The 22,890-nt window shown below is 39.9% G+C and overlaps 2 protein-coding genes and 1 long non-coding RNA gene across 3 annotated transcripts; 1 reads left to right on the top strand and 2 right to left on the bottom strand.

Annotated features, from left to right (window-relative positions):
• Window positions 1-4,410: 4,410 nt before the first annotated feature.
• Window positions 4,411-13,272, bottom strand: LOC115808649 (NLR family CARD domain-containing protein 3). The gene is made up of 9 exons (XM_030770089.1): window positions 13,064-13,272; window positions 12,528-12,747; window positions 10,599-12,387; window positions 10,273-10,449; window positions 9,312-9,485; window positions 7,554-7,721; window positions 6,527-6,700; window positions 6,326-6,372; window positions 4,411-6,191 (listed from the first exon to the last, which is right to left on the bottom strand). The coding sequence occupies exons 1-9, from the start codon at window positions 13,265-13,267 to the stop codon at window positions 5,638-5,640; spliced, it is 3,507 nt and encodes a 1,168-aa protein (XP_030625949.1). The 5' UTR covers window positions 13,268-13,272; the 3' UTR covers window positions 4,411-5,637.
• Window positions 13,273-16,049: 2,777 nt separating this feature from the next.
• On the bottom strand, window positions 16,050-18,408 carry LOC115808661 (uncharacterized). Its single transcript, XR_004025214.1, has 3 exons — window positions 18,376-18,408; window positions 16,656-16,886; window positions 16,050-16,160 (listed from the first exon to the last, which is right to left on the bottom strand). It is a non-coding gene; the product is annotated as an uncharacterized LOC115808661 (long non-coding RNA).
• Window positions 18,409-19,388: 980 nt separating this feature from the next.
• pus3 (pseudouridylate synthase 3) lies at window positions 19,389-22,858 on the top strand. Its single transcript, XM_030770100.1, has 6 exons — window positions 19,389-19,808; window positions 20,039-20,316; window positions 21,145-21,328; window positions 21,483-21,592; window positions 22,216-22,397; window positions 22,579-22,858. The coding sequence occupies exons 1-6, from the start codon at window positions 19,389-19,391 to the stop codon at window positions 22,818-22,820; spliced, it is 1,416 nt and encodes a 471-aa protein (XP_030625960.1). The 3' UTR covers window positions 22,821-22,858.
• Window positions 22,859-22,890: the final 32 nt, after the last annotated feature.

Genomic DNA, 22,890 nt, shown 5'->3' with positions numbered 1-22,890 from the left:
CAGGGAAAAACGATATTCATCCAAACTATCTAAAATTATAAGTAATTTCAGTTTCAGACCTTCAATGTATTCTATCTCTTTCAGTTCTGGAGCAAAGTGATGAAGTAGCTGAGTGAGACTGTATTTCTCTTTCTTCAGATTAAGATCCCTGAAAGGTAGAGGAACTATGACTGTGTTATGTTGACTGGCTTTGCCCTCAGCCCAGTCAAGAACAAACTTCTGCACAGAGACATTTTTTCCAATTCCAGCTATTCCCTTTGTCAACACTTTTCTGATTTGTTTGCTTTTCCAGTATATGTTTTAAACATGTCATTAAATTTGACTGGAGACAGCAATTTGCCCAGGCTTGTTGAGATCAGCATTAAAATTGATCCAGCACAAGGTGTGAGATGTGTAGGTTGCCAGCTTTCCGTTGCTTTTTAGCATAAATTGCTACAATTATTAGCAGTTCCTGTTAAGTTTTGGTGTTCGTTTTGGTAGCCTAGGCTAAATCTTTTAATCATGTACGGAGTGTTCTAGCTAACTATTTGACCCAAGTAGCTGCCCTCACAGTTAGCGTTAGCTCGCTACTTTCATTGGTTGTGCATGGAAAAAAAAAAGGGAAAAAAAAGAAGAAAAAAACGATAAACTATATCAGAGTTGTTGTACAACATTACTTTATAATGGCATGAGATACTGTAACTTGTTAAATGCACACATGTTTTGTGCCTTACTGTCATTAACAACCACTGGCGTTTGTTGTAGCTCATATCTTCTCGCCAAGTGTACAAGTATATAATGGAGGCTGTTTTGTGTTTTGTGAGAATTGTTCCTAAATAAGTCTGTGCTACTGAACAAGACAAGACAGGGCACGATATTTGAGAATACACGCCTCAAAGTTGCTTTCCCACTTTTACTAGTCCGGACGAGATTGGAGGCAGAAATAGGAGCATCGAGAGGCAGTAACCTATGAGGAGAGACATGAGTGAGAGAAGGGCAGGCAAACAAGAGAAGAGGTCAGGGAGTCGAGTTGGGGGGTATTATAAGTACGTGGTCTAGTGACTAATCTGGATAAGTTAACTCAGAATAAGTAGTTTGTTTTGCTAGGAGAATAAAGCCATAGGGCTCTTCTGCCGGGAGGTTTACTACTTACTCTGAGTTAATTTATCCCGGATTAGCCACTAGACTACATATTTGGAATACCCTCCTGGTGTAAACTTGAACGCTGCAGTCCTGAAACTCTCATCATCGTTCGTAGCATAGTTTTCATGGTAGCATCATTACTGAAACATGTAACTGATCCCTTGCAGCTACATCCCAGTCTTACATGCAGTTAAATTCCAATGGTATTAATTCCCCAAAAGTGTAGGCTACTCAAAACAAGACAAAATTGCCTGGTTAGGCAGAGAAAAGCTGTTGCTCTCAGAGATTGTCCACTTAATCAGCTGAGTCAGTGTACTGGTGAAGGTACAGATCAAATAGGGAGATAGAAGATTTGCGAAGTGATTTCATGCTCCCTTGGAAAAATATTTTTAGTGTTTTTAAAATACAAAAATACAGTTGTTTATTTTGATACATGGTGTGACTGCTGTACTTCATAGTTTATTTTGATACACTTAAAATTAGGGTATTTGGTATCTTATTTTAAAATAAATTTTGATGTATTTTTGCCCATCCCTGCTTACACCATTACTTTATTGTTAATTTCTAGTTTTAGTTCTTGCTCCATAAATTATACGTTCATAATCAGGAACGAACATATAACTACATTATTAAACTTCTATGTGCATACTTCTCATCACCTACCACGGATCCTAGTATATTAATCACCTTCCTAGACTTAATCTCTCATCAGCATATAAACGCTGGAATTCAAATCATGTGTAACTCATTAAACAAACATGAAGAATATTTTATTTACAGAGTTATACAGAATATAGTTCATTAACATTTCATGTGATTTATTTCTTTTAACATTTGTTATTGTTGTTGTTGTGTTACTGAAATTAATTACTGCAATACTACTGGCTGATATCGGCCATGGCTGTGAGGTCCCGCCTTGATTGGCAAATTAGGTGAGCACGCACTACTCAGTTCTGAGGAAAATGGTCTTGAAACTTGATAAATTACAAATCAGTGAATATTTAATTTCCATGCTGATGTTTGAAATATTCTAGAACAAGTTTGAAATGATTTGGTGCCGAAACTGACATTGGTATTGTCTTGTTGAGCAACTTCAGTTTGAGTGATGTTAATTGGCCCTCATGAAGGCAGATCAATAAGGCTACATTCTGTTGTATTATTAGCTTTTTAAATCCACCAGTGGCATATTTAAACTTAATAATTAATTGCTTCATTACTATTAAATATCCATCAGTGATATGTATATTATTGCCTCATGATTTGTGATAGAAGATATCTAATTGGTCTGGCCAGGGACATTATAATTTCCAGAGTTCACTTTTTAACCACAGCAGTCACAAGCTTCCAGAAATATCCACAACATTTATGCACCTGTGATAATTCATATTTCTGGTTATTTGTGATTCTGTGTTGTCAATGTGCACTGTGTTGACAAATCTAAATTCCAGAACTTTCACTAAAAGGAAGTAGTGCATGAGGAGATTGAGACAGATGACATTCATTGGAGTCATCTGTGATATAAAGTAAGGGTGATAGAAATTAAGGGTGTATATATTTTGCCATCTGTGCTAAAGTTGCATTATTTCTAACTGCTCTTAAAGTGGTAAAGTGCATTTATTATGAGAAGAGTACTGTAAGCCATGTTTTGTAGGGGTTTATTTTGTTTTGTTTTGTTTTTTGTTTTTTTGTTTTGTTTTTTTGGGGGGTTTTTTGGTCTGATCGGATCTTTTGAAATAGTGAGCCACCCAAACTAAAGGGGAATAAAGACTCTAGATGCGTGTCCATTGGGTATGTCTGCTGGACTTTAACTGTATTGTGTGGTATGACTGTGTGGTTCACACACAGGACAAGCATGTGTGCACACACACGCGTGCACACACACACACACACACACACTCACACTGACATTTTGTGAGAGTGCACTCAACATGTCAGCTGCCTACTTATAACTAATATTGAAATTGTGTTTGAACATTCTCACTGTGACATATTTGCTTTCTATTTGTTTTGCTTTCTATTTGTTTTGGTTGAATAGTACTTCAACAATTTTCATTATTTATCCATATTTTTTGCTTATTTAATTTACTTTATAACCATTTTTTTCAATAGCATTATTTAACCAATAAAACAAAACCACTCTTTAATTTCCAAGCACTGGTGTCCACTCCATTTCTTCCATCGGGCCCAGACATGGACTTCCTCTACAGGGTTACACAGAGTTTGACACATCCTCATTCCTATAGAAACAGTACAGTCACCCTTAATTAGAGAAATTCTTCAGCTTTAATCCAAAGACCACTTTTCCACCTCTATTACATAGACTCTCTCTATGTTCATCACGATGCTTTTCATTCAAACATGTCATACATTTTATATGCGGCAAAGACTGACAATTATTTCACTGTTCTGATTTAACAGTGCTTGTGTCTTCTTTAAGCAATCAGCAGACCACCAATAGGTGCATTACTACCACCTGCTGGATTGGACCATGTAGTGGCCATAATTGAAGTTTATGCTCTTAATCTCAATACCAAATGATGAAATACTATGCTAAACTTATATAATAAATACTGAGCCAACCAATTACCTGCTACATTACAGTAATCCTTACACACCAGAGTACCAACAGAGACTGTAGTTATGCTGCTGAGTACTGTTTAGGATTAATGAGTAAACCCCAGTAGACAGTTTTTAACGTGTTCTGTTTAATGTAACATCTCTATCAGACTCTGTGCTCCACTCTCTCTAACAGGGGAAGTATCATGTTGAAGTGGAAGGGTAAGGGGTAGGGAGTTAGGCTAACAAAGGACACCTAGCCCAAATCAAACAAGGAGAAACCGTTCCAGGCTGTGAAGATATCCACCTCTGTAGAAAAAAAAGATCAAAGCTGTGCTTATGTTGCTCACCTGACCTGATGGTTATCAGTCAAGATTTGTATGTAAAAAATAAAACTAGTCGCTAATTTTACCGTCTTAAACTGGATTTTGGAGCCATTATTTGACTACAGTGGATACTTCTTAGGCTGAAATGACTAATGTTCTCTCTCCAAAACCATTTGGTCCTCAGCAAAACCTTAAATACTCATAGAGCTGTATAAAACTTCCTAGCTAAAGACAATTTGCTTGTCATAATACCGATGTATATTCAGCCATGCCCCATGACAATTTGATGCAGAGAAGCACAGCGAATAAACTCAGGGAGACTTGAGGTGCACATATCTGCTACAATGTTTTATTGTAAAAAACATATATGTATATTCAAAAAAGAACAAAGGTGACTGTGAAAGGAAAAATAATATTCAGGTCAATAAATGGCTCCACAAATGTAGACAGAGCTCTTCCACCAGCCCCTATTCATAATTAGAAATACCGTCACAGTTTTTATCCTGAATGCTGACTTACATGTGCTTTCACAGAGAGAAGAGGACTTAAAATATGCTGCCATCAAATATAGGACATCTCCCTGAAAACGTGCTACAATTGTTTTTGTGTGTGTGTGACAGCGCATCAGTAGTAGTGGTAGTCTAAAAAGACCAGTTTTCAGTCACTGGTAGAAAATACGGCATGATTCTGTGGTTCTTACGTCCATGGCAAGATCATCCCATTACATGGGGACAGAAAGTGCAGACTGCTGAGTCTTAGGAGTCTGAGATACAGGAAGAGGTAGTGATGAAACAGTTCACATATAAGAACCATTTAACATATAAGTATATCCTTACATTCTCAGTGTCAATTAAAAGCAGTCTAAATATAAGATATTTCTGCATTAGTCATTACCAACATTTACTACTTACAGCGGCCCCATAATTAAAGCCAAAGTATTGGACCATTTGGGTGACTATAACAACATTGCTACTGCACAGACTAATAACTACAGTTATCAAAAGAGAAATGCGGAGAATAGAGCGTGATACTCATAAAACTGCTACGTGTGTAAATGTAATAAATTTGTAGGATTATATTCATGAAGGTACTGTTATAAAACAATGAGTAATTAATGAATATTTCTGACAATTTAAATGATACACTGCTGATAAACTGTGTGAAAAATAAATTAATTTCATTCTCTCCAGTGACAGCTGAGTAGACATAAAAACAAATTTGATTTAAACTCCATTAATAAGTTGTGTCTAATACGACAATCCAACGCCTGATTTGTGGAAGTACTATCACCATACAATACATCACCATAGATGGATAAGGAAAACAAAACAAAACAACAAAAAACGTCTTCTGTAACTGTTTCTTTTTTCACATCTTACAGTGCATGTCTCTGACAGCCTGCACCTCTTCCAAAGCAGGGTCTCTGAGCTGGAATGTATCTTTAGGGGTTTTTTACAGCATGATTAAATGAACAAGCTGAGATATCTCTTGAGTAAATCTACAGTCCTAAACCATTGTATTTCTGACAACATGTTTGTGTTAAAGTATTTGTATCATGTAAGTACTGTCTGTATATTATTCATGGCTATGGCCAAATGTGTCTTTTTCCCTTACATTAACCTACGCTGTGGGTCTATTCAGGCTGACACAGAGTAATGGCAGACCCATGGTAAAGCTGAAGCCCTACATAGAGGGGTTCAGTGAATGTACTGTGAAATGTATACAGATGGGTCAGGGTGTCACTGAAAATGCTGTAGAAGGACAGAGTGCCAGTTTCACAGTCCAGATACACTCCCACTTTGGTAGAGGGGTGAGGGGGGAAAAGTTCAGCTGATTTCTCACCATTGTGCCAAAAATTGAATACATCCTTTTGACAGGCTAGACTAAATGACTTGTGCATTCTTGTAAAGCCTTCACGCTCATTCATTCTCCCATTTGAAGAGATGCTGAAATCTTTCTCAGTGCACCTGTATGCAACTCCAATATCTATCTCTCCACTCCACTCCACCTCCCAGTAACAGCGGTCAGTCAGAGCCTCTTTACATAGGACTTGAAGATACTTCTTAAATCTGTCAGGATGATCAGGATATGGCTGTTCCTCTGCAGTCCACGATACTCTCTTCTTGTCCTCAGACAGAGAGAGGTTTCTGTGTGCCGTGTTCTCGTCCAGTGTGAGCTGGCAGGCATCTGTGGACAATTATAATTATAACACCATCATTGTCAGTGGCTGCTGTCCTCCCCTCTGATTCCTTTTTCAAGTCTCTGTTATTAATATGAGTTCATCTTCAGTAAATAGTGTTCTCGAATATAGTCAGACTTACATTTCCTTGGTCCAGGTTTGGCCCTGCACTCTCCACCATGGTCCACTCTGTGACAAAATTACATCAGAAAGTTTGAATAGAAGGTTTACTCTCACTTTAGTAAACTACAAAATATCAGAGGGAGAGCTCATCACACTTACTTCAGTTTCTCCAGTTTACAGTGTTTATCCTCCAGTAAAACATGTACATACACACACTTACCTCAGTTTCTCGAGTTTACACTGTGAATCCTTAAGAAGAACAGAGAGCATCTTCTCTCCAGAGTCTCCCAGGTGACTGTACGTCAGATCCAGTTCTCTCAGGTGTGAGGGGTTTGATCTCAGAGCTGAGGCCAGAGAAGCACAACCTTCCTCAGAGATTAGACAGCCTGACAGCCTGCAGAGATAGACAACAATTCAATGAGTGGTGATGCTTGAGGTCATAGGCAAGAGGTGTTCATGGCAGGAGAATAGTTGTGAGAAGTGTCTGTTATAGATGAAGCATTCTTTTAGAGGTGTACAGAGATGTCATTATCTGTATCTGTATCTGTATCTGTTCAGCTAACAAAATTATCTGTCTCTGTGTCTGTATTCAGATAGTAGATCTTAAATTCCAATGATGCTGTGTTTTATATGTGTTAACATTACTGCGGTTCGCTAGGGAAACATGAATTATTTTACAACAGTAATTTGCACTGACTCAGTGGGGGCGACTACAGAATATAGCAATCACTTTTCAGTAATGTGTAGCAAATAAAACGGTTTTCAACTGCATTTTTTAAAATGGACGAAATTAACACATAAAGCTAAAAACTACAGGTTCTAAGCTTCCTTTTGATGTGTAGGTTGTGGGGGTGATGCTTGTCTCACTAGCTCCCACACCTCAGTGGGGGCAACTACAAAATAACAATCACTTTTCAACAATGTGTAGTGAATAAAATGACTAGTTATTGAAATCAAAGTCCTACGTTGCAAACAGAATGGGCATTTTTATCTTGTGGCCCCCCCACAATGATATGAACCGATTTGAAGAAATGTAATGGCTGGCGCACAGACATGTCAAGCGTGTTTTTTTCCTGAATAATAACGAGCAACTTCGGACAGAAGAAATACTCGTTTCCATCACATTATTCGGGCTTTCCCGAATAACGTATTCGGATTCGGGTACGCCCCTACATTCTTTACGAGATTACTTCAAGAACATGTGTTAAGACAAATGTCTAATAAGGTAAACTCTGTTCTTAGCTTACCCCAGTTTCTCCAGTTTACAGACTGGATCTCTCAGGCCAAGAGAGAGCTGCTTCACTCCTGAATCCTGCAGGTCATTGTCTTTCAGCTCCAGCTCTCTCAGGTTAGAAAATTTTAGGACTGAGGCCAGATCTACACAATGCACCTCTGTGAGACCACACATGCTCAGTCTATAGAGCAAAGCAGAGAAGATGTTAGACATATACATATCCAGAATCAGAGAAAGAGACACACTCATACACACACACACACACACACACACACACACACACACACTTACCTCAGTTTCTCGAGTTTACACTGTGAATCCTTCAGAAGATCAGAGAGCACCTTTACTCCTGAGACTCCTGGGCGATTGTAGCTCAGACTAAGCTCTCTCAGGTGTGTGGGGTTTGATCTCAGAGCTGAGGCCAGAGAAGCAAAGCCTTCCTCTGAGATTAGACAGTCTGAAAGCCTGCAGAGACAATCAGACAACATTTTAGTGGCAGAGTTGGACCTTCTGAGAGGTGTGATGATGCTGAGGTTATAAAGCAGAGATAAAGAAAAGCTGGAGGGTTGGCAGAACTGAGGTCTGCCCACTGCAAAAAAACAATATCTCATCAGTGTAAATATTATGTAATATAAACATAACTGGCCTTAGGATATTTCACTTTAATTTTATACAGTAATTCTACACATATTTGACATAACACAAAAACCATTACAAGGGAGAAGCAGATATAATAATTATATTTAGCTAATTACTATCTCTCTGTTTTTGCACAGCTTCGGCTCTTATATAAAAAGGTCACGTGGTTACATATGATGTGAGAGTACCAGTATCGAAAAGCGATCAGCTTCAGCTTTGTTATCATTTGCCATGGGGCCTCATGATTTTTCAGATCCATTTTCTTTCTTTATTTGCTTCAAGCAGTGTAAAAATGCTTTTTGTTCCTGAAAAATTGAGCCAAAGAGGCCAAAGACCAGCTACTGCAAATAAAGCTTGTCTCCAAGTGCCTAGTGCCTAGTGCCTTGTTCCTTAGCAGCAAGCTCTTGGATAATTCATGCAACAACACCTTCCTGGGTCACCCAAGGGTGTTGGTGACATACAGAACCAAGAACAATCAGAACCATGCCTGGCCTCTGCGGTGCAGTGCTATGTGGCTTTGTTGATGAGTGCATGTTAGACAATTTAGTCCAAGTGTTCATCTCCTTCTGTGACAAGAAATAGGGTGTTCCACTCTCAACAGCACCTGTGTCGAGTAATGGAGGTCATTTCCATTTCTTACACATTAACTCAATGTGGGAAACCCTACCCCAGTCTCTGCAGCTTGCAGTGTGGATCCTGCAGTCCAGTACAGAGCTTCTTCACTCCTGAATCCTGCAGGCCATTGTCTCTGAGATTTAGCTCTTGCAGTTTAGAATGTGAAGTCTGCAAGACTGAGGCCAGAGCTTCACAGCAGCCCGCTGTGAGTCTACATGCAGTCAGACTGTAAAGTGACATGGAAAATGTGTTACACACACACACACACACAGACACACACACACACACAGACACACACACACAGACACACAGATCAGGGTATTATCCAAGTACGTATTCATCTTTTTTCTATGTGTTTTTTTTTTACATGTGGAGATGCATAGTGAAATTTTAATGGGAATCATAGTCTTTTTTTTTTTGCAATCATATGGCAGCAGGGAGGATTCGTTTCAACTCTTCAGTGATTGAAAATTCATTCAGTAAACACTGTCAGCATCCATATAAGTATGTTACTCACCTCAATGACTGTAGCTTACAGTTTGGACTCATCAGTCCATTACAGAGTGACTTTGCCCCTGAATCTCTGATGTTATTATAGTTCAGATCCAGATGTGTCAGGGATGAGTTCACTGACTGGAGAGTTAAGGCCAGCTGTTCATAAGACTCGGACAAGAGATTACAGCTGGCCAATCTGTAGTAAAAAAAATTCAAAGAACTATTCAGTTTATAACTTGTTTTCCTAAGCTGTTTTATTATTAGCCCATTGAATTTACTTGAGTATGACGAAGTTCTGATTCTCATCAAAATCATTAAAAAAAATTAACATATAGTTCAAAAGAATTTAGATGAAGGTACAAGAAGACAACTACATCTAAACTGTTTTCTTATTACACTATTCTCAAAGACCACACACCAGTATGTACATGAAAGAAGTCATTACAAAGGTTATGTCATATTTCTTTGACTTGTATAATCTAACGCTCAAACACATTAAATATCAGTCTTTTTGGACCTGTGAAAATGCCTTTCATGAATTAAAGAATGAAAATGAAAAGGTTACCAAGTAGATCAAGGTAAGTCTCAGAAAGACCGGCCACTAAGGTAGAAAGTTGTGCAAAACGGAGATAATATTTGTAAGGTAGGTACAACAATATTCTCACATTTTATCACTCACTTGTTCTAGTAGACATAAGGAAACTACATGCTTTCTCCCCTTACTCACATTTCAATGTTTCACTAATTCAATTAAAAAAAAATCTGACCAGAATTAAGCTCTTTCCCCAGCCAGCTTCCATTACCAAGCCAGTTTGCACTACTCTGCTTGAGCAATGAACATGCATTGCAGTGTACATCTTCCCTGATGAAAACCACAGTGCAAAAACTCACCTCATGCCAAAACCTTAATGAGAAGTTTTTGAGGCAGGCTCTAATACTAACAACAGCACAAAACAATACATACACAAACATGTATCACTCACCTAATTTTCTGTAGTTTACAGTTTGGGCTGATCAGTGCATCACAGAGCAGCTTCACACCTGAATCTGTCAGATTATTGTAGCCGAGATCCAGGTCTTTCAGGGGTGACTTCTCTGACTGAAGAGCAAATGCCACACTCCCCCAGGAGGATTCAGATGAGAGACTACAGCCGACAAGTCTGTCGTAATTAATTTCACACTGAATAATTAGTTTCCCAGAAGAACAAACATAGATCATTTTAATTCTAGTTTGTAGAGAAAATTAGAGACAATTACGACACATTTCTAATGACAGGATGTTGACATAACAATCAATCATATAACTGACCTTGCCCTTCTGCAGGTCCTGAGTACTGGGAGAAGCCTCAGCCTACCAGCTGCTGATGTTTTGTACTTCGTAAGATCAAACTCATCTAGCACCTCTTCTGACATCAGTAACAAATAGGCCAGAGCTGAGCACTGGTGTGGCTCCAACTTTTGAGCTGAAAGAGCTCCTGATCTAAAGGCAGTCTGGATTTCCTCCACTAGAGAGTTGTCATTCAGCTCATTCAGACAGTGGAGCAGATTGATGATCCTCTCTGGACATGATTCCTCTTTGATCTTCATTTTTATGTATTCAGTACTCTCTGTAGTACTGTACTTTTTCATCAGTGGACTGTCTCCTCTCATGAGGTCTTGTAGGAGAGACTGGTTGGAGCCCAGGGAGAGGCCAAGGAGAAAGCGTAGGAAAAGGTCCAGGTGTCCATTTTTGCTCTGCAGGGCTTTGTCCACTGCAGTCTGGTGTAAATCAGACAATGATGATTTCTTCCTCTTCTTGTAATCTTTGATGAACACATTCATGTTTGAATCAACACATGAAACATGTGCATACACAGCAGCAAGATGCTCCTGAATGCTCAGATGCAAAAAGCAGAAAACCTTCTCCCTGTACAATCCCAACTCCTCTCTAAAGATCTCTGTGCACACTGAAGAGTACTCTGAAGCTTTACTCACATCAGTGCCAAATTTTCTCAGGTCTTCTTCATAGAATATCAGATTACCCTTCTCCAGCTGTTGGAAAGCCAGTTCTCCCAGTTTTAGAATCATTGCTTTGTCTGATTCAGACAGCTTCTTTGGGTTTTCCCCTGTGGCTCCATGGTACTTCTTATTCTTCAGACTGGTCTGAATGAGTAGGAAGTGTGTGTACATCTCAGTCAGAGTTTTGGGGATTTCACCGGTCTCTTTGACGCTCATCATTTTCTCCAGCACACTGGCTGAAAGCCAACAGAAGACTGGTATGTGGCACATGATGTACAGACTCCTTGATGACTTGATGTGTGTGATGATTCTGTTGGCCAGGCTCTGATCAATTATTCTCTTCCTGAAGTACTCCTCTTTCTGAAGATCATTAAACCCACGAATCTCTGTGACCTTATGAACAAACTCAGGAGGGATCTGATTGGCTGCTGCTGGTCGTGAGGTTATCCAGAGGAGAGCAGAGGGAAGCAGATTCCCTTTGATAAGGTTTGTCAATAGTGTATGTACTGAGGTTGACTTTGTCACATCAGAGCAAAGCTCACTGTTATGGAAATCCAGGGGAAAACGATATTCATCCAAACTATCTAAAATTAAAAGCAATTTCAGTTTCTCATCCTCAATGTCTTTTATCTCTTTCAGCTCAGGGGCATAGTCATAAAGCAGCTGGATGAGGCTGTAGTTCTCTTTTTTCAGATTAAGATCCCTGAAAGGTAGAGGGACTATGACCATGATATCTTTATTGGCTTTTCCTTCAGCCCAGTCGAGAATGAATTTCTGCACAAAGACAGTCTTTCCAATTCCAGCCACCCCCTTTGTCAGCACTGTTCTGATTTGTTTTCTTTGCCCAGGAAGTATATTGAACAATTCATTGCAACTGATTGGAGTCTCTCGAATGGTTTGTCTCTTAGAGGTTATCTCAATCTCTCTGACCTCATGTTCATTAATGATCTCACCACTTCCACCCTCTGTGATGTACAGCTCTGTATAGATGTCCTTCAAAACAGTCAACTTTCCTTGTGGTGAAATTCCTTCTGATATGTGTTGGAATCTTCGTATCAAATTTGCTTTATTAGCCTCCATAGCTTTTTTAAAAGAAATGCCTGAAATGGTGAAGTTATACATTTTAGAGATTTAGATAAATTTATATTCAGCACGTGTTGTTTTGTTCACATGATCTTCATGGTTTAATTTAAGCTACCACAGACAAAAATAAAGTCAAAAAGGGTGACAGTAATCTTACCACCATTCAAAAAACTGAAGGTGATCCTTAGAGCTCCCTCTCCCTCAAAACTTTCCACCATCTTCTCAGCTATACCAGACTCATCAAGGTCCTCAGGCTGATCCCCTAAGCTTCCTGGATAATCCTCGTTCAGATATCTTTTAAAGTTTTGGAAACATTTCGTCTTTACTGTCCCCAGTGTCATTGTGAGCAGCCTTTGGGCATCTGGTACACTTGAGATCTACAGAGAGAGATACAGAGAGAGATTATTGTATCATATAATACTCCTCCAGTAAGAATGGAATTATCTAGAACAGCGGTTCTAGATCCTGCTCCTGGGTAACCCCTGCTCTGCACATTTTCCACCTTTCCCTGCTCTACCTATCTGGCTGAACTCATCAGAGGTACTGTTGATTGGCTGAGCATACCTGATTTACTCAAGAGCATGTTAATCACACTAATCGGGTGTGTTCTGAACAGGGATAGATAGAAGATATGCAGAGTAGGGGTCCCCCAGTAGCAGGATTGAGAACCACTGATCTAGAGTGAACACTCACCTCTCTGTAAAGTTTACTGTGGCCTTTGTGCTCCTCCACTGCACAAACTTTACAGATGTCTGTCTGGTCAGTCTTACAGAACACCTCCAGAGCTCTGTGGTGCTTCTGACAGAGTCTCTGCTCCATGTCTCCAGTCACCTCCACCAGTGTAGGTCTGTGCTCCAGTGTGTGCTTGATGGGCTCTGTAGATCTCAAACTCGCCATCGACCTAGTCATAGATGATATCCAGTTGTTCAGTACCTTACCACAAACCATATAACAGTAAACACACCAAAAGGCTTTGGAATGTAGCTACTAGCACATTTGAATGTTTCAAAGCCACTCATAACATGAGAATAACTGTGACTGACATCTCTAGGTGTAGAGCGTGGAAGAAACTACTGGGCTAATTATATTCCGTTGAATATAAAAAGTTATTTAAGAATACTTTAATTGATTTTGTATTGAACACCTCCCCGGTTGCCAGGAACATCTCCACCTTCAAGGTAAATTCACACCCTGAAGGTACAGCAACGTGACCCATTTTTGGAAAAATCCAGCAGCTTGTTCTCCAAATATTGCTCTTAGACTACGATAGTCCTCAACCCTCTATTTTTCTTGTTACCTCTGCAGACTTCCGGTCATATCTTGGCAGGATTTGCATTCTGAAAGCTTTTTTCAGATCCCATTCCTGTGAAAGTCTTTTTTTTTTTTTTTTGCAAACCAATTCTAGAATTAATGGTGGTTTCATGACATCGCTTGACCACCCCTTCCACTGTAGGCTGGGCCTTTTTCCTCTCCCTTCCTCAAACTGTCACTTAGCGCAAGTAATTCCACTAAAACTCAAATGAGTGCTCTCTGATTTGGTGCATTTCTGTATAGAGCAATAACTGCTATCTTCTTCCTTATAACAATATTTTCAAACAACCATTAGCCAGATCTTATTCGAAATATTAGCCTGTAATAAATACCCCAAGTGTCCTGTTACATTTCGTTATCTTCTTGCAATTGTCTCTTATGGGCTCTCTGGCAATGGATAGTGCGTTGGACTTCTAGTTAAGTGGTGAAGCCATTCAAAGGTTGTGGGTTCAAGTCCCGTTAGTTTGTTAGGCCGGTTAGTTCAGTTTGTTAGAGCACTAAGGTGGGTTTGATCCCCGTATGGGCCAGCTTCTCTCTACAGGCAGCTGTGGCCTAAAGGTTAGAAAACTGGGCTCATGACCAGGGGGTTGCTGGTTGGATTCCCAGAACCAACATCTGTGTGCCCTTGAGCAAGACACTTAACCCCAATGCTCCCTGGCCACAAGGAATGCTGCCCACTGTGTCTGGGGTGTGTGTGTTCACTACTGGTGTGTCGGATGGGTTAAATGCAGAGGACAAATTCACTGTGTGTGTGTGATCACAGAGATTTACATTTTTTTTTTTTTAATTTACATTTTTTTCTCTCAAAACACGACCCTCTTCCTCTTCCTCTTAAAAAAGAGTTAAAATGAAATCCAGAGTTAGAGATCATTTACAGACATCCTAGTTAAAAACAGATTGGGCATACAAATTTTGATGGGTATGGATTAAGTGTAGAATCAGCAATTACATTCTGTAAAGAGGTAATCAAGTCAGCGGGAAAGAAACACTGACTGACACTTGCTAGGATTTAAAGTTTTTAAAATCTTACTGCATTAATGACTTTAATATATGGTTGTGAACACATATATTCCTCTATATCCTCAATTGTGCAAAAGTAATTGAATAGATTTACCTACTGCCATGCATGACACAAAAGAAGAAGTGATACAATTCTTTCCATACCTGTCAGACTGGGTGGGGGGTCGTTGACTGAAGTTGATGCCACGGTGCCTTGAATCATCACTCTTCATTGATAAACAGGTTGGTGCTAGTGACTCTGATCTCTTTTCAGTTCTAGGGGAAACAAAACAGTCTATGCTGAGAGATCTATCAGTGATGTGTTTAAACTCTCTTTCTCTTGGTCTTTCTCTTTTTCTTTTACTGTATCTTTCTCTCTATCTCCCTCTCTCTCATACATAGACACACACACACACACACACACAGTTGTCTACTTGGTCAGAATTTGGGCACATACAGAAGGCAGACAGCACAAATTTAAAAATGTCACTATTAAATTCAAATTAAGTTTATTTAGTCCAACAGAAAGTAACCCCAATGCTCCCCAGGCACAAGGAATGCTGCCCACTGCTCCTGTGTCTGTTGTGTGTGTTCACTACTGGTGTGTTGGATGGGTTAAACGCAAAGGACAAATTCACTGCTCACTGTTCACAGTGTGTGTGCAATCACGGAGCTTTACATTTTTTTTTATTTACATTTTTTTCTCTCAAAACACGGCCCTCTTCCTCTTAAGAAAAGAGTTAAAATGAAATCCAGTTAGAGATCATTTTCAGACATTCTAGTTAAAGGCAGATTGGGCATACAAATTTTGATGGGTATGGATTAAGTGTAGAATCAGCAATTACATTCTGTAAATAGCTCCTCAAGTCAGCGGGAAAGAAACACTGACTGACACTTGCTAGGATTTAAAGTTTTTAAAATCTTACTGCATTAATGACTTTAACATATGGTTATGAACACATATGTTCCTCTATATCCTCCGTTGTGCAAAAGTAACTGAACAGATTTGCCTACTGCCATGCATTTCACAAAAGAAGAAGTGATACAATTCTTTCCATACGTGTCAGACTGGGTGGGGGGTTGTTGACTGAAGTTGATGCCACGGTGCATTGAATCATCACTCTTCATTGATAAACAGGTTGGTGTTGGTGACTCTGATCTCTTTTCAGTTCTAGGGGAAACAAAACAGTCTATGCTGAGAGATCTATCAGTGATGTGTTTAAACTCTCTTTCCCTTGGTCTTTCTCTTTTTCTTTTACTGTATCTTTCTCTCTCTCTCTCTCTCTCTCTCTCATACATAGACACACACACACACACACAGTTGTTTATTTGGTCAGAATTTGGGCACATACAGAAAGCAGACCTGTGAGATTGTGTGTGGGGTTGTTGACTGAGGTTGATGCCACGGTGCATTGAGTCATCACTCTTCATTGATACACAGGTTGGTGTTGGTGACTCTGATCTCTCCCCGCTAGTCTGTCTATTTATGGTAAACAGTACACCAGAATATTTCTCAGTGACTGACATTTACACATATATTCTCCACGGCATAGAAATGCAAATTCACTATTTCATTTACATAAATCAATATATTACTTTTACATATATTACATATTAATTATATTCAGATTAATATTTTTTTCTGGAAACTAAAAGAAATCTAGACCTCTGACTGGGAGCAGTTGCTGAGTGTAGCTGCTCTTCTCTCCTTACAGATAAACAGGATGGGCTGGGTCAATGACACTAGTGTTTACCACACTCTCTGTGCTCATTTTATCTGAGCTCGCCTTCTTAAAAACGCCTTTCCTGACTCTTATATGTTGTGTTTCTAAGGACAGAATAATATCTTTTGCACATGCACATAAAAATCAAAAACTGTTTCTGTATGACATGATGAAATTCACAATTTAATATCATACTATTGAACTGTTAAGACAATCACAGTATATTCACAGTGAGCAGTAGGGGTCATCACCTTGTGGAGCTCCTAAACCTCTTTTTAGATTCAGTGTGGCTGTCACCAGAGTCCCAGCGGAGACGTCGCTTAGTGGCAGTGGTCCTCTCTTCATCCTCCTGCGGGAGACTCATTTCAGATTCACTGTCTCCCCTCTCAGACTGTCCAGAGTGACTCATTTTGAAGACAGGGGGCCTGTCCCTTCTCCCCAAAGACACTCAAATCGGCATATAGTCAAGAGCAGACCTGTAACTAAAACAAAACATTTCTGTCAGTGACATTCTTCATCCTTGAAGGTTGAAGAAAACGTTTTCCTTTGAATGTTTGAACATTTCACTCAGTTCCTTTTCCAAGCACATAACAGCGGTCTGCAACCTATGTTACAAACCAATAGAAGCCGCGACTGAGAGGCATGCTGGCTAACGTTGCCGTACGAACGTAAATGTTACTTATTTACTAACCCCAATGGAAACCGCTCCTAGTGAGTCCGGGTAAAACTGATCACTATAAGCGAACGATCACTAAAACCATTTTTTCCTTTTCTTTATCTCTCGTGCAGATTACCATCATGACATTTGTGTATTTATTACATTGATATAAAGTAATGAAAAGGACTGCGTCACGATTTACGGAATTTTATGGACTCTTTCAAAATACAGTAGACCTACTGCTGTTTCAAACGTTTCTCAAATTACAGTACTGTACAAATTAAATCACTAAACTGGGTATAATTCAAATAAACTGAAGTGCAGTACAGTACTGTATATAAAATAGGCCTACATCTTATTGTAGTTTAAATTATAATTAGGCTGTAGCCTGCGTAAAATTATTGTGCGGTTTACAAAATACAGTAACGGCAGTAGTGCAAATACAGGCTAAGCCACGGCTTGGCCTGTGTTTCAGTGCATTCCTCAATTTTTAACAGAATTGAAAATAAACTGTAGGCTGTCACTGCCGAGGTAACAGAGTTTGAAATCAAACTTATCCGTAAAATATTCTGAGGAATACCAAGTTTCGCTGCAGCATCTCGTTGGCTCGTTTTGGCAGTTTGTCATAAGCTTCGATGAGTCTACATTTGTCACTGAGAGAAAATTACTTTCTTTTTCCCGTCATGATTTCTGTGCACACAGCATTAGCCTCAAGTGGCCAGTCGGAAGCAGACGGGTTACCGCGAAAGTAGGCCTATCAAAGTAAAGTTTAAAAATAAAGGATGACTGTAGTTTTAATTTTTATCCATATGTTGTCATGTATAAAAAGACCCAAAATGAACACTGTACGGGGACTACTTAATTACTATGCGCGAATTAGACAGTACTGTACTTGTATAGGAATGATTCTGCCCCAAGATTTTAGATCCACATCAGCGGTTGGTCACTATAACCGGGATCACGCGGTTTCCACTGTAACTGAGAACAGCAACTTCCTTTTTGGGGCCTGACTGTGTTTAATTTAATGTTAGGATTTTCAGCTAAATTCTATCTGGTTAAAACTCGTCTAAATTTGCACGTCTTGTAATACTTTATCCGAATATTCGTGTGTTTTACCACGCCATGACAAGAACGTGAATAAAATGGCGACAGGGCCATGGGGTAGATTATAAACAACGCAGTCTACATATTCGAAACTTGAGAATACCATATGAAATATTTTACCCTGTATGGAACAAATTTCATTTTCTTGGCAATCTTTCCATAAGTATTACTATACAGTATAATAGCCTATATCAAGCGATTATTCTTACCCTTTTGTCTTGGTGCCCGTCCGTATGTCAAAAAAACAAACGTCAACGTATTTTAAGTTTCGGTTTCGTTTTTGGTCTTTCCGGTTATATAATTGGTGATTCGGTCATAAAAATACATCCACAATTATCCAGATTATAGGCCTAATAGCTGTTAGAGGCATCCGGAAATGTTTAGCGTATGTACACTTCTGATTAGTAAGAGAACCGCATTTTCCTGTGAATTTAATTTTAGCCTTCTGTCTTAAAATCGTGTTAAACTAAGATACTGCAATAATGTGATACTATTTACAAACGATTCTTCAACCGCAGGGTACAGTTTTTTGGAACTGCTACATTTTGTTATTTACACTTAAATTGAATTTAATTCCAATTCCTTTAACATTTATTTTAGTCAGTTATTTTATTGTGCTCTTGTCGTTTCATTAAGTTCATTAGCTGTGGGAAACGTTTTTCGTGTAATGGATGGCTACCGCTGAATTTGTGACTTTTACTTTGAATTTTGTATTTACAGCGCCCACCCCGGAAATGACCATGTGTCTCCGTTCGGGCTATGGGTTTATAACAAGAAGGCTGATCGACTTTCGCTGGATCGTTTTGGAATATTGTCAAATGACCACAGAAGTGTTTTTCCGTTTTTCGGTTTAAAACGAGGACAAAATTTCGTACAGAGATAAGACTATTACTAATAGCTTGCTGACTCCAGTGGAGGAACACTTACTTCACAGGGTGCAGTAAGATTTCAGTCACACGTGTGTTGGCATAACTGATGCGCTAGGTACTTCTGAACTGTTAAAACTTCTTGGACCCTATAGTGCTCGGCTTAATTTGATAGAACTTACGATTTCTTGTGAACGGTAGATTCCTCCACTTCCAACGATTTTTTACACTGGTAAAAAACGTGATTTCAGTAAACCACACAGCTCCACTTGCGGTGAAAACCGCACATACGTAAGCAGCACACACACCATACAGATGTTGGATTGAATAGATAACCTTGTGTTGTTCTGGACAGCATGTCAGAGAGTCTGGTGGCCCGAGTGAAGGCCTTAGAGGAAGAGGTTGAGAGATTGAGAGCACAACTGAAAGAGCAGAAGGACGGAGCAGCTTCGAAGAACTATGAGACAAACGTTCGACCCGAACCTAACCCTGCTGTGATGGACAGCCATGGGTCTAAAGGTACCAGACATAAAGGGAAAAGAGGAGGGCAGGAGCGTCCGTTTAACTTCTCTGCTCATCCACGGCGGCATGTGGCACTGCGGTTAGCCTATCTCGGTTGGGAATATCAGGGTTTCGCTGTGCAGGAAAATACGGACAATACAGTTGAAGCCAGGCTTTTTGAAGCATTGCTGAAAACCAAGCTGATTCCGGACAGACAGAGCTCAAACTATCACCGATGTGGACGCACAGATAAAGGAGTCAGTGCTTTTTCTCAGGTACTTGAACCCTCTTTGTCAGCAAGTCTGATAGTGATTGGCCAATCAGGCACTGGCTGCATTTTGATCACTGAGAGTAGTGTATTAAGTGACATCGCTTCAGTACAACATGTGGTCGATGCATACTGCAACTCTCTGAGAGCTATTGTTTTAAGTGGTAAAGCTTTAGCACAACATGTAGCTGATGCATGTTACAACCTTCTGCGTGTGTTTCATTTCCGTTCCCTTAGGTCATATCCATCGACTTGCGGTCCACTCAGTTCTGTGGGGGACTAGGGGTGACCGTCCCAGAAAACACTGAAGCCAGTGCCAAAAGCAAGCCTGACACAGCAGAGCTGCCTTATGTGAAAATGCTGAACAGAGTTCTGCCTCAGGACATTAGGGTGCTGGACTGGGCCCCTGTGGAAGCAAACTTCAGCGCGCGCTTTGACTGCCAGTCCAGAACTTACCGGTACTACTTTCCCCGCGGTGACCTGGACGTGAAGTTAATGGCTGAGGCAGTCAAACGGTGAGTGGAAGGAGGTGTATGGGCTTTTTTTTTTGTTTGTTTTTTTGGAAATGGATTATGCTGGTCTGTGTGTAATGTGCAGATGCCAGACAGAAGCCTGCTGGACGACACGCGCGGTCAAGCACTTGGGTAAAAGACAAACAGCCATTGAAAAGTAAAAATTACTCTTAGGAGCTTTGCTATTCTATGGCTGTGTTTCTGCTTGGAACAACAAGGTATTCCTACCATCCTGCTATGATCTGAGCGGGTTTAAAGCCTGGAGTTTAAACAGCCTTTTAAATCAGTCCGGGACGGCTGTGGCTGGTCATTAAGGTTTTTTTTATGTGTGTATAATGGTTTAGGGACATAAAGGGAAACCTGTGGAGGAATACCCAAAGCTGTTATAGCAGTAACACTAATTAATCGACACACTGTTCTCAGTTTCACTTCACGATCACCTTGAAAAATGTTCTTAATTGTCAAATTGCATTTCATTTGTGCAAAAATGTTTGAAATTGCACTTTTGAGATGGACCCTAAATAATGCACACTCAAACTGTTCACTATTAGTTTACTTGAACTTTTCTTGAACATTGTATTGCATGTAATATGACTTGAGTGATCTGTAAAGATAAAAAAAAAATTGTTGTGGTTCACTCTCTGTCGTACACTGATTACACAACAGTAGTTTTTATTATACAAACATCACAGACTCTGGAAGCTTTGAATATGATATCAAGGCATTCTTGCATTTTATAATGACCCACGAGACAAGTCTGAATTAAAATGCATCTGAGATGAAGATTGATTTTTATGTACTAATCCAGAGTGTGTATGTCTGGTTGCTCAGGTATGAGGGGACTCATGACTTTAGGAATCTGTGTAAGATGGACGTGGGTAATGGAGTTCTCCAGTTCCAGAGAACCATCCTGTCTGCCTCCGTCATGCCCACCCAGCCCTGCCACGTGACCTCCACTGACCCCTATGACCTCTATGTGTTTGAGGTCAAAGGCCTTGCCTTCCTGTACCATCAGGTCAGATATACCGAACTGTATGTAAACACAATGAAAAAGGAATCGGGGCGCTTCACTGCTTCGGTTCATAACTGCTTTCAAGGGCCGAACTTGTGAACACTCTTCTTGTTCTTCAAACCAGTGATATCTGATTCGTGGATTTGTCTGCCCGTAGGTTCGCTGTATGATGGCAGTACTCCTTCTGATTGGACAGAAACTGGAAACTCCAGACATCATTGATCAGCTTCTGGATGTTGAAAGCAATCCCAGAAAGCCTCAGTACAGGTAGGTCTGTGTTACTCTTACTTAAAGTATTGTGCCTTTGCAATATCTCTGTCTTATTTTTACTTTTGAAGACAGTCAAGCCCAGTCCAAGAATTTCCTGTGTATGGGGCTGCTGTCCTAGCCCGGAGAATGATCTATTAGTGTCTCTATCAGTGAGCAAGTCTGGTTCTGCCTAGATCAGCCAATGAGAAATGTTTATAGTTAAATTACTGCATTCTACTACCTTTGTATAAAAGTTTTGATAGAACAGAGTGTTGTATTGAAGTATTATATAAGAGATTAGAGTCTTGATGATCTTATACTAAAGAGTTGTATACACAGTTACTATAATAAATCATACTTATAGTTAAATTGTATTTTTACATTGAATATTTCATGTAAGAACTTCTTTAATGGAGTTTATGAATTAAAGTGTTGTCTTGAAATAGTCATTTATGGCTGCATCACTTCAAGAGAATATGAATATGTTAGAATCTGTTACAGCATCAGGACTGAATGAATGTGTGTGTGTGACTGTGATGACGTCCTGTGTTGAGTTTTTTCTGTGTTGTGGTCAGAGTGTTTCTGTGTTGTGTTAGGGTCTTATGGTAAAGGTATGAATGGAAATGTGTTGTTTGTGTCAGCATGGCGGTAGACTACCCCCTGGTCCTGTACCACTGCCACTTTGAGGGTGTGAACTGGAGGAGAGAGTCAGAGGAGATGAGTCTCGTCCTGAACTCTCTACAGCACCACTGGACCCAGTCTGCCATCAGAGGCCAGGTTCTGCATGCCATGATCCAGGACTTACACAACACAGGTGGGGGTCGTCTAACTGTCGACCAAATAACTGGTAAACTGTTTCATGGAATGCCGCTGAAGTTTAGCTAATGCTAATACATGAAAATGTAACCGTGCATGTGTTTGTGTGCGTGTGTGTGTGTGTGTGTGTGTGTGTGTGTGTGTGTGTCTGTGTCTCGATGTGGCTCACTCCCTAGCTGAAACATCAGCATCACTTCAGTGCTGCCTCATGGAAGGTTCAAGACAGCGTAACTACCGTCCCCTGCTGGAGAGGCCCCGCTGTGAAAGCCTGGAATCGCGGATCCAGCATTTTGTGAAGAGAGGAAGATTAGAGAGAGAGGAGGGAGAGAACGGAGAAGAGAGTGTTTTTAGGGGCAAGAGGTCCAAAAATTCACACCAGTCTCCCCAAACAGAGGAGATGTCCTCCACACAACAGCAAGACCAGAGCTGATTTTACTTTATTTTACTTTTTGTAATGGAGGAATGTTCTTTTGTCGTTTTTGTTGTTTTGTTTTGTTTTT

Source organism: Chanos chanos, chromosome 3 (genome assembly GCF_902362185.1).
Source record: "Chanos chanos chromosome 3, fChaCha1.1, whole genome shotgun sequence".
Lineage (NCBI taxonomy): Eukaryota > Metazoa > Chordata > Actinopteri > Gonorynchiformes > Chanidae > Chanos > Chanos chanos.
The sequence above is the reverse complement of the archived record's forward strand: the minus strand, read 5'-3'. Positions and strand labels throughout refer to the sequence as shown.